Source organism: Monopterus albus, unplaced genomic scaffold (assembly GCF_001952655.1).
Source record: "Monopterus albus unplaced genomic scaffold, M_albus_1.0 scaffold185.1, whole genome shotgun sequence".
NCBI lineage: Eukaryota > Metazoa > Chordata > Actinopteri > Synbranchiformes > Synbranchidae > Monopterus > Monopterus albus.
In genome coordinates, this window is record NW_018128065.1 from 714878 (window position 1) to 726002 (window position 11125).

Below are 11125 nucleotides of genomic sequence, written 5' to 3' on the forward strand. Positions count from 1 at the left end.
CTGAGAAAAGTACAAAGGCTGCAGCTGATTTTTCTGGGCCTTCATCTTTTAGACGAGTGCAAGAACTGGTGTAATCTCAAAACGAACACATGCCCGTTCCTCCACTTTAGTCTTAATAAATTAGACGCCAGTCATGATAATAGAAATCCAGCTCTCACTGTGCACTTTGGTCTCTCACTCTGCTCAGTTGACATAGTTTGACCTCCCAGCTTTACTTGTAGACATCTCAGCAACATTTCCTATTACTGCTGCACAGCTTGAAGGGAGGGTTTGCATATATTAAGCTGCCAATCTCTTCAATAAATCTGTTCAGCTGTGACATTTTGTGGCTATCATTTAGCAATCGCCTGTCTCCCGACATCTCTCTCTGCCTTATTTGCCTTCATCCTGCATTTGTTTTGGTTGTTGGCAGTTTTATGCTTGTACCCATCAGCTCTATGAGGAGAATATTAAGCAGGTAAATAGTGTGCTGGCTTGTACCCATCTGCTCTATGAGGGGAATATTAAGCAGGTAAATAGTGTGCTGAATATTGAAAGAGAACATGAAAAATGGTAACTTTAATTTTAAAACTCACTTTGCCATTCTTCCTTCCTCTGTCTCTGTCCATGTTTTCAAGCTGAAGGCTGTCCAGCTTGCCGAGAAGCTGCTCCCTGCCTTTAATACCCCCACCGGAATCCCCTGGGCCATGGTCAACCTTAAGAGGTTAGTGACGCTTCCACTGAACACCATCCCCCTGATCCCGTACTGTAGGCACCCTAAAACGAATACAATAAGAGATGGGTCATTCAAAATCAGAAATGACAACTGTCCGAGTAGCTAGGGACAGTCCAGGGTGTGATAAGTGTGTATATAACAATTTTAGAGACTTCATCAATAGACTGACTTCCTATGTATTATCAAAATTAGTGTTTGTAAAAGTATTTAAATGTCTTGACGTATTAAAAGTAAACTTGTTAACAGTTTTCATTGTGTGCTCTTGTATTAATTTAGCTCTGACATCTGTGGTTCTGTGTGGCCTTAACTTCCTCCCCTGTCTCCCTTTGCTAACTAGGGTCGGTTCAGACCTGCAGCTCCCCCACCTGCTTACTGTTTATCTGTTGCCGTCTTTAATATCATTAAGCACTGAGGCAGCAGCAGTGGACTGTTGATTACTCACTTCACAAGAAAGTTAAAAAAAAACATACAGTAAATGTGTGGCTGAAAATCTCAGAGAAAAGAAGTTAAAATCAGAAAAATCCAAATGATTCAAATAGTTAATTGCATCTAACAGCGGTGACTGCAGACACCAGAGAGACCACAGCTCCCACTGAGTCCAGTACAAACACCAGCAGTAGAGATACTGTAATTAGAAAGAAGCCAGTTGGAGTCTATCGTCATGGAAGCTGTAATTGAATTATGTAAATAACAGTTAGACTATAACATGGCCAACGTATATAAATATAATTCATGTGTAGGTGTTTCTATCTCATGTGTTGTAGTGTTGGATGAGGAGGAGGGGGAGTCTGGGGTCAGGGGTTATTTGTTCACATTGTTGTTGTTCTCCAGTGAATGATACAGAAGAAAAGAAACTTTAACAAATTACAGATTAAATCACAAATAGATTGTTTTCCCAAACTGTTCAGCCTTATTGTTATTTTCAGTATATCAGCACTCACACACCTTCAACCTGAAAAGTAGTTTAATTGTTTTGAGTAAGTGAAAATGCCTGTTTGAGCAGAACTTCAGGTCTTCAGGATCTTTTTTGGAACCTGTGTGAGTTTGATTCTGGACAGGTTGTGAACTTGCCTTAGAGAAGTGGCGCCTGTACTCAGCCAGTTAACCTGCATCATGTAACGATGATGATCCTGAAGGGTAACATTGCCATCATATTACCATCCCTTTCTGCTTCTCTTATTGGCTTAGACTGTGTTAGTGTGGTGTGTGTGTGTGTGTGTGTGTGTGTGTGTGTGTGTGTTTGTGAGATCAGCTTCCTGTTTTTGAAGATACTGTATGTGTATGAACTAGCGAGGGCCTTCTTCTCTCAAGGTCAATTTAATTTGTTACAGAACGGATGCTCTGTATTTTGCTTCCCCCTAGACACACACAGGATCAAAACACAGCTACCCATGTTGATACATACGCAGATGTCCCCAGGAGTAATTGTACACCCAGGATTTTAATCTAAACAGAAAACAGCCAAGTACCACACCTTTTTTTTCCACTAGATCAGACAAACAAGGTGCCTCTCACACACAGGTACACTCAAAACCCAAAGCCTATAAATTTTCCACGCCTCATGTAAAACTGAAGCATTTCCAGATATGTTCCACATGTGTAAATGTCATTTTAGCTGCTGCAACCAAGACAAGCTTGTGTACATGTAGAGAACCTGTTGCAACAGCTGCAGTCAATCCAGTCTGTAATTCTGCCATTTCACCAGATGGAAAAATGTATTTTCTGGTTTGGTGTTGTTATGGAGACAGAGGATGCCACTTGGAAAAGGGAACCAGTACCTTACTTCAACATTTAATATATTTGGAGGGAACTGTGTTGCCTTTTGCGGCTAACAATCAATCATGTAAATCAGGTGAAGCCTTGCTCATTTGCTTAATGCTGTACTCATCAAGATCTTTTGTTTTTTTCCTGCATTGTGATGCTAAAAGCTCGTATTTGGGATTTTTAACATTTACCTTCATATATTTTCAGTACTGCATGTATCAAAGTCCATTGAATACGTGGTCCGAATTATTATTCAGTGTTATTTTGTCTGATGTACCAGAGGGTAAAGAGTTTTTGTCTTATTGGCCATCACATTGACCTCACACTCTCCACAACCAACTCTTTTTTCTTACCTTCTCTCTCCTTCTTCTCCATCTCCTCCTCCTCCTCATCCATCCTTTCTGCTCTTCAGCGGTGTTGGACGTAACTGGGGCTGGGCGTCAGCGGGCAGCAGCATCCTGGCTGAGTTTGGGACTCTCCACATGGAGTTTGTTCATCTCACCTACCTGACAGGGAACCCCACCTACTACCAGAAGGTACTGTAGCACATTGAAATAATGTTTCTCTGTGTGTGTGGTGAGTCTGGGCATGTTTTCTGTACTGCAGCATGCCTGCATGGGTTTTCTGCTGTGTTATGTCATTATGTATGTAGTGTACCCTAAAGGTTTTATGCCAGCAATCATTTATGTACATTTATGAACCACCTTGTGCTTGAACACGGTGTTTGTTATGGCCAATCAATGACTAGCACAGAAGTCCGATAACAGAGCACCATTCCGGTTCAGATTGGGCAGGCCGTTCCTCACAGTCAAGTCAAGTCTCCCAGTAAAACTGTGGAGTCCTCAGGTGGTGTTCCCTCAAGTACCTTCCCCAGGGTCTCCAAGAAGGCCACATACTCTGAACTACTGTTTGACACATAAGCGCATACAACAGCCAGAACTTTCCTCTCAGCGACTTTAAGTCACATGGGGGCAGCCCTCTCGTTCCTCGGGGATGTGGTTTTGTTGGTTTCATCAGACTGTGACCTCCAGCACGCACTGGGGAGGTTTGCAGCTGAGTGTGAAGTGACAGGGCTGAGAGTCAGCACTTCCAAGTCTGAGACCATGCTGCTCTGCCGGAAAATGGTGGACCGCTCCCTCTGGGTTGGTGGTGTGTTTAAGTATCTCAGGGTTTTGCTCATGAGTGAGGGTAAATTTGGGTGTGAGATTGACAGGTGGATAGGGGCAGCATCAGCAGTAATGCGGATGTTGTACCAGACCATTATGGTGAAGTAAGAGCTGAGCAGAAAGGCAAAGCTCTCAATTTACCAGTCAGTCTAAACTCCAACCCTTACCTATGGTCACAAGCTGTGGGTAGTGACCAAAAGAATAAGATCATGAATACGGCCAAAATGAGTTTCCTTCGCAGGGTGGCCTTAGAGATAGAGTGCGGAGTTTGGACATCCGGAAGGGGCTCAGTGTAGAACCGCTGCTCCTTCATATCAAAAGGAGGCAGTTGAGGTGGTTTGGGCATCTTATTAGGATGCCTCCACGTGCTGTGGAAAAATGCGCTATATAAATACAGTCCATTTACCTTTTACCTCCAGGGCGCTTCCCTTTTCCAGGCATATCCAACTAGTAGGAGACCCTGGGGCAGACCCAGAACATGCAGGAGAGATTGTGTATCTTATTATATACCTTATTTTATGTCTAGATAATTTCAGGGTTACAGTGCATATCTGAAAGGCACTTTAAACATTCAGTATTTCTGAAAACTACTGATTGCAGAAATACCATATTTGTTCATGCTTATTAAAGTATTAACGTATCAAGGTGAGAAGGGGGGAGAGTGAGAGTGAGAGGACCAGGGCGCCCTAGTGAACTTAAACAGGCCAAATAAACTGTGCAGAACACGTTAGGATTATATTGTAATTTGGCCCTTTTCAAAGGGTGAATATATTCTGTGTAGGTTAAAACTTTTTTGTTTGATGTTCATTTCAGGTGATGCACATCCGGAAGCTTCTAGCCAAAATGGACCGACCCAACGGGCTGTACCCAAATTACCTGAACCCCCGCACAGGCCGCTGGGGCCAACGTGAGTAGACAGCACCAGGGTTGGCAACCGAACATTTTAGTCAGCAGTCACTGCTTTACCTTACAGTGTTAGTCCTGAGTGCTGAGTTTAATGCTTACAAATGCACTTTTGTGGTGATAAATAAATGAAAATATAGCTTAAACAGTGCACTTTGGAAAAATGATAAATTCCAGTGTTGGATTCAGTTATTTTAAATTTCAGAGAAAAGAGGATATCAGGTGTTGTTGAGATGCATTTAGGTTTTCAAAATTTTATTTGAGAATGTGCTCGAATACCTGGATCACTGTTTCATAACCTGCCAATTGGGAGAAGTGTCAAATTGTTCTTCCAAGCTTCAGCTGGTCATGTACTTAGTGTGAAGGGCTGTGGAGAGAAACAGGAAATAACACAAAGTAAAGAAAGAAAAAGTACTGTAGAATGGATCTTCTTTAATGAGAACAAATTGAAGTGATCAGAAGAAGATGGAAGAGAGGGAACACAGCATATTGATTACATTTTGGCAGTTTGCCCACGGAAATGAACAGCTCTCTGAGTGAAGTTAGACGTGCAGTAAAACACTTCAGTGAAATCTGTCATTTCTGGTTGAAGCAGTTTTTAAAATTGCGGTCACATTCCGGAAATGCCAAGAGAAATAGAAACAATACGTGAAAATTACACAACATGCAAAAAACTGTGGACTTAACATGTTTTCAGACATTTTGGTAAATATTTATTGTTTTAAGTCTCCCTTAAACTATACTCACATGCCCTTATGTACAGTTGAAATAGCTTTTGGTAGCTGTGATTGTCTCTCCTGTCCATGCTGTCTATGAAAAAATCCCTACTATGTTTTGAATACAAGTAATGGGGGACATTACTAATATTAAATATGTACTGTATATATATATATGTGTGTGTGTGTGGGTGTGTGTGTGTGCAGGTCTATATTTATAAGTAAGTAAGTACTTTTTTATTATCTCTTTCCTAATGCACATCCCCTTGCTTGGTGACATGAAACACATTGAGAGCCGCTGTACCAGACTCAAATTCCTCATGTGTCCGCCACACCTGCCAATAAAGCTGATTCTGATGAACCGACCACAGCAACAGAAAAACCCTACCACTTCTAATAGTAGGTTTTAACCACAACTGCAATAGCTAATATTCAATATTTATACAAACAAACCAGCACCACGACCATTTGCTCTCCACAGACTATGACAACTGCAAAAACACAAGACTATAACACTATAAACTGCACAAACACAAAATACAATAACTATGAAAAGAACACACGTCTCCTCTATCATACACATATGAGAAGCGAGTGGCACACACCCAAAAGGAGCAACGGGGGGGAGAAGGACAATTGGAACACAGAAAAAAAATCAAAGACAGTGTATACTCACCTCAGCAAAACATTATACGTTCTATAAACACATAAAATTTAACAGCAACGACCAGCCAAACAGCAATAACAATAATGGCAAACAACTTCTGCCCTTCAGCCATACACACACCTCTCTGTCCCTCTCTGGGTTTCTTCACAAACACGCTTCACACAACGTCACTCAACATGCATACATACTGTATATACTGTACATTTAAACACATTTAAGTCTGGACTTATTAAGTTACATGAAGCACTTTTAAGTGGGATGTCTCAGTGTTGGCCAACAAAAACCGTATGAGGCACACAGCCGATCCCAGCTGATCGGGTCTGGACCTTCTGGCTGTAGCGTCGTACACAATTTCCCACAGTTTGCATTGAAATGTATTTGTCTAAACCATGGAGCACACTAAATCACTTTGGAGCCTAAACAGCTGCGAGGATGTGACAGTCTGCCTGCTTGTACAGGACAACACCTTGTTCTGTTTTCTCTTCTACCTACAACATTTTAGCATAATCAAAACTCATTGATTAGTCACTTTAGAGTCAAAACAACTATAACCTAAATCTGTAGCACCCACAGCAGTACCGACATCACTATTACAGCCTTATCATAAATTTGATCAGATGCAAAACATATTTATAACTCTTACTTTAGCTCTACCCAAATTGTAACTGTATCTAGTAACACGTATGAATTTGGACCCCAAACAGGCTGTATTGTTTAAAACAACAGACATGTAAAAACAACATCAATTTGTCATGTAAAAACAGTTAGCTAGTTACAGCAGTGTTCTGAATTTTTAAAAAGTTACCTGGTTTCCCTCTACTCAAATTCTTGGAGGACAGCCAAAAATAGGAGATCAAATTTGAGATAAAACTGTCACTTGGCCTTACCAGCACGCAGTGATGTCCCATACAACAGACGGCATTTCAATATTTATAAAAAAAGCCAAAGCTCACCTTTTTTCAGTGCACTGTGAAACAGCCACCACATGCTATATCAATTTAAGGTGCTTTTCTTTACTTTTCCCCCCTGTTTTCTCTCCCCCACCTTTGGCTCCTACCTGTCTGAGTGACGCCAAATAATCTCTGTGGTGGCCAATGTCTGATGGGAGCTAAATTAATTCACAATCCCAATGGTCATTTATTATTACAATAATTCAAAGCAGGGGATAGAACCACCGTCTCTGCAGAGAAATAAATAAAAGTATTGAATAAGAGAAATGTCAAACGATTTAGTCAGTCAGTCGAAAAGTCTAAGTCTTGTCTCTCTTCTCCTCTGCTAGCTCCCCATCCTTGCTTGCTTCCTGAACACTCACACACCCAGTTCACTAGTTCTACCTCTTTATGTTCACAGTTCTTTCTGGCTCTTACGTCAGTTCCCAAACTTAGCTTCCTATCTTCTCTTTTACGAGAAAACACCCTCTGAAATGTGCTCGAAAACAGAAAACGGACTGACCGTCTCCCTGAAGCTCTCATTTTGACACACACCCCATTTTCAGAACAAAAGGTCAAAGCCTGCCAAAATTATTTAAGTATTTTCAACTCACACTGCAGTCTCCCTATGGTACTCTATTACATATTACACACTAACTATATACATTAACTATTAACTATATGCGTTTGTTTGTTTTAACCACTACATGTTCCTAAACCTGGACATATTCATTAGCTACCATCTTGTTGCCTTAACCAGCTCTGCTGATTACAGCATGGCTGCCTGACTCATTAAGGCTCATAGCTGCTCCAAATCCAAACTGAGCTGCCCCTGATCTCAGCACGAAGAGGCTGCATGATACAGTGAGGAGGGAGCTAAGTAACAGGAACATAATTAATGTGAAACTCAGAGAGGCTCGGCAAAATGAACATTGATAAGTTTTTGCTAAATGATTAGGAAAAGGCGCCCCTGATGATTAGCAAACATTTTCTCTGTTCATTTCATCTGTTCATTCGCTGAGCAGGGAAATGATCATTTCTAGTTAGTATGTGACTGCTGTACACTAGTCCACTGTAGATCATTTTGTTGGGTCCCTGTAGCTGGATGAGTAAAAAGCTTTAGCTGTTTTAACCAAAAAGCAGCCTGAAGCAGTCAGAGGGAGAAAATCTTGGCACTACACAACCAGCAGAAGAAACTGTAGAGCCTCCAGTAACAGAGCCATAAAGCAAAAAACAACAACAACAACAGCAAAACTCTCATGAAACTTAACAGCAATAAGTTTATTTAGCATTTGTTCAAACTAAAGCAGAACTGTCCTGTTGAAACTTCACATGTATTCACAAATAAACACCCAGGGCCTCTTTCATGATCATCTTGAAGATGTCAAATTTGACCAAATACGTACTAGAACAAGACAAACTTGTACTGTACTGTACTTCACAACAGAATTTTTACTACATGTTCAGAGTTGGACAGAAGAAGGGCGTCAAACATAAAATGACAAACTTCACTATATTGCTGGTCTGAGAAGGTAAAAGGTGTACAAACCCAAATCGATATGAAATGTGCTTTTGTTGATTTAATTCTAGCACGCATTGGCACGGGGAAAAATCAGCAGTACACATGAGTGAAGCAACAAGAAAGATCCTCTACAGCAGCTGTTCACAACATTGTCATGATACAGTGAGGACTGTATCATTCACATTTCATCCAGGAAAGCAGGAAATTACAGCACATTCCAAGTCTTCTCTGATAAACACGCAGTTTGTGTAATGTGTTGTGTGAATATTTATGTTTTTGAACACCTGTAGCTGTTTGCACAGTCAAACAGGGACACACCACATCCATTTAAATTAATTACAGCACCATTTAGACTGAGCTTTCTAGAGGCAGTGAGGCTGTTTCTCATGTTTTATGTGCACTGGGGCCCGGAACAAAATGTACACAAACCACTGTAGACATCAGTGCTTTGGCGAGTAAGCAGCCATCTTTTGGAGGCTTTGTTACAGCATGATTAATTTGTAAGTGTGCGTTTTGAGGATGAAACAAACTGTGGCAGGCTTGGTGAAAAGCTCGTGTCTCACTGTGTGTGGGTGTATGTGGAGAGCTGTGTGTGAACTGTGAGTAGTCAGAAATATTGGGCGACAAATACATGTGAGAGTGTGCCTATGTTTGAGACAAAGTGTGAAAGGCTCGAAGCCTATTTCGAGAGTGTGCGCACACGTGTCACTGTGTGTGAATTTGTGTGTGCGTGTGTGCATGTCTCGTATTTGTAGGTGTGTAGACAGTAGTTAAGGCAGACTAATGAGAAATGAGGCTGTGCTCCTTTGTCTTAATGAGATCCTGCTGTGACTGACAGCCTTATTACCACACACTCCTCTGTCTTACTATAACACTGTGCTGCACACACACACACACACACACACACACGCGCTCTCAATCACTCTTGTTAACCTGCTGACCTGCACTCTTCTTCCCTCACGTTTGACGATAGACTGTCAAACACTCTTTTCATCGTCACTACATTTCCATGTAGCAAAATGAATTACAAACCAACCTGAATTGTAACATGTTTTGCTTGTGTTCAGCTTTGCTCATGGGTTATGTTGGTAAAATGTAATAAAATCTTTCTTAATGCATAAACATGGTGTAGAGAAATTCAACTTTAGTTGCCTATGAATCTCTCTTTTCTTAGCCTGTTAATGAAAATGTATATTGTTTCACTTCATTTAATCATAACATTGTGCTAACATTAACACTCCTACTTTGCCCATTTTTAGGTTATTATATCTGAGTAGACTTACAACAACTTGTTTACAGTACAGTACTTGTGTTGATCTCATCTGCACTTGACAACAATTTCTACAATTTTTCTGGCTCTTCACAGAATCATGATCTCACCTACAAAGCTTTGGTTGCCTCAGGTGTTTTTACAACCAGCCACACAGCTGAAGAAAGTCTAATCTTGCTGCATTTTAGCTGGGTGTACAGTATAAACTCTTTTATTTTCTCTCCAGAAAGCTTTAATTAAATGTTAAGCACAGTGGAAAATTGCATTTTTAACCATTTTAGCTTTTACAATAATTCAAATGAGTAAAAAAATAAATAAAACCGCTCTGTCCCTTCTGTGCCACACAGTTTGTCACCTGTGCAGGACTTAAAAATAATGATTTTCTATCACTACAAGGGTGTAGTTTTGCATATGGATGGTAGGGACATGTCACAACAGTATTTAGTGTGGACAGAAATGCCCCTACCAACATTATCTTTGGAGTGAAGTCATATTAGATCATTCTGTTGTGCCCTCCTTGAGGCTACATCTGCTAGACGCCATGCTACCATTTGACAGACTGAAATGGAGGGGACAATTGGAAGCTCATGTCATATTTGCTCCCAGGCACAGAGGAGGTGATAGCTGTCAGTCCACCGGTATGTTATCAGGGCTGTTGGTCCATGGGCAAAAATGTAGTCTTTCTTTAGATGACTTATTCTCTTTCCTTCATTGTCTGCACTCAACAGCACACATAACATAACTTTGTCCGTGCCATGTCTTGTTCTTTGTAGATAACATTACTTCACCAAAAAGATAACTAGACATCAGGACCTTTTTGCCTTCCAGAGCTTAAGTAGCTAAAAGGCTAGATAGCTAACTAGCTAGTCAGTAGCCTTGTTGACTTACAATGAAAACCTGCTAGCTACATAACATCACAAGTCTTTAAACTGTGGAGAATGCCAACTCAGGTTAGTTAGCTATGTTATCTGTTGTCAACTAGCAAGCTAACCCTGTCTTCTGTTATCTACAGGCTAGCAGGGGGAGGGTGTTGTGTCTCTACCAGTGTTGAGACCAACCCTACGCCCTTGTGTTACTAGTGTCAAGCATGAACTTAACATGATCTAGAAGGTGAGAACTAAAACATGGCTGACCTCTGCAGTTGTGTTCTTGATTAGGTTAGATGTAGCACATCAATAAATTGTACTGTACTGCTGCACTTGATAACATCCACAGATGTTTGTAGTATTACCTTTAACTATTACATCTGAGTGCGTTTGAAGCTTTGTGAAGACGTTTGTTTGTGTGTGTGTGTGTGTGTCATTGTGTCTAAGGGTTAGTGTGCATTTGAAGCCACCGCCTCTGAAGACCCTGCCTTTGATTGACAGGCACTTCCTACATGACCCAGATCCTTTGATTGGCAGAGGAATGATGAAGAGGAGCTAGGGGAGTCTGTGCAGACGGATGCTGTGCTGAAAGAGGGTGGGAAGTGAT

At 41.0% G+C, this 11125-nt stretch overlaps 1 protein-coding gene across 1 annotated transcript in view; it reads left to right on the forward strand.

Annotated features, from left to right (window-relative positions):
* man1a2 (mannosidase, alpha, class 1A, member 2) overlaps positions 1-11125 on the forward strand; it is a 127335-nt gene that overhangs the window by 97442 nt on the left and 18768 nt on the right. The window contains exons 7-9 of the mRNA XM_020617107.1: positions 609-703; positions 2892-3015; positions 4459-4552. Coding sequence (XP_020472763.1) covers positions 609-703; positions 2892-3015; positions 4459-4552 — 313 coding nt within the window. The remainder of the gene's footprint in view (positions 1-608; positions 704-2891; positions 3016-4458; positions 4553-11125) is intronic.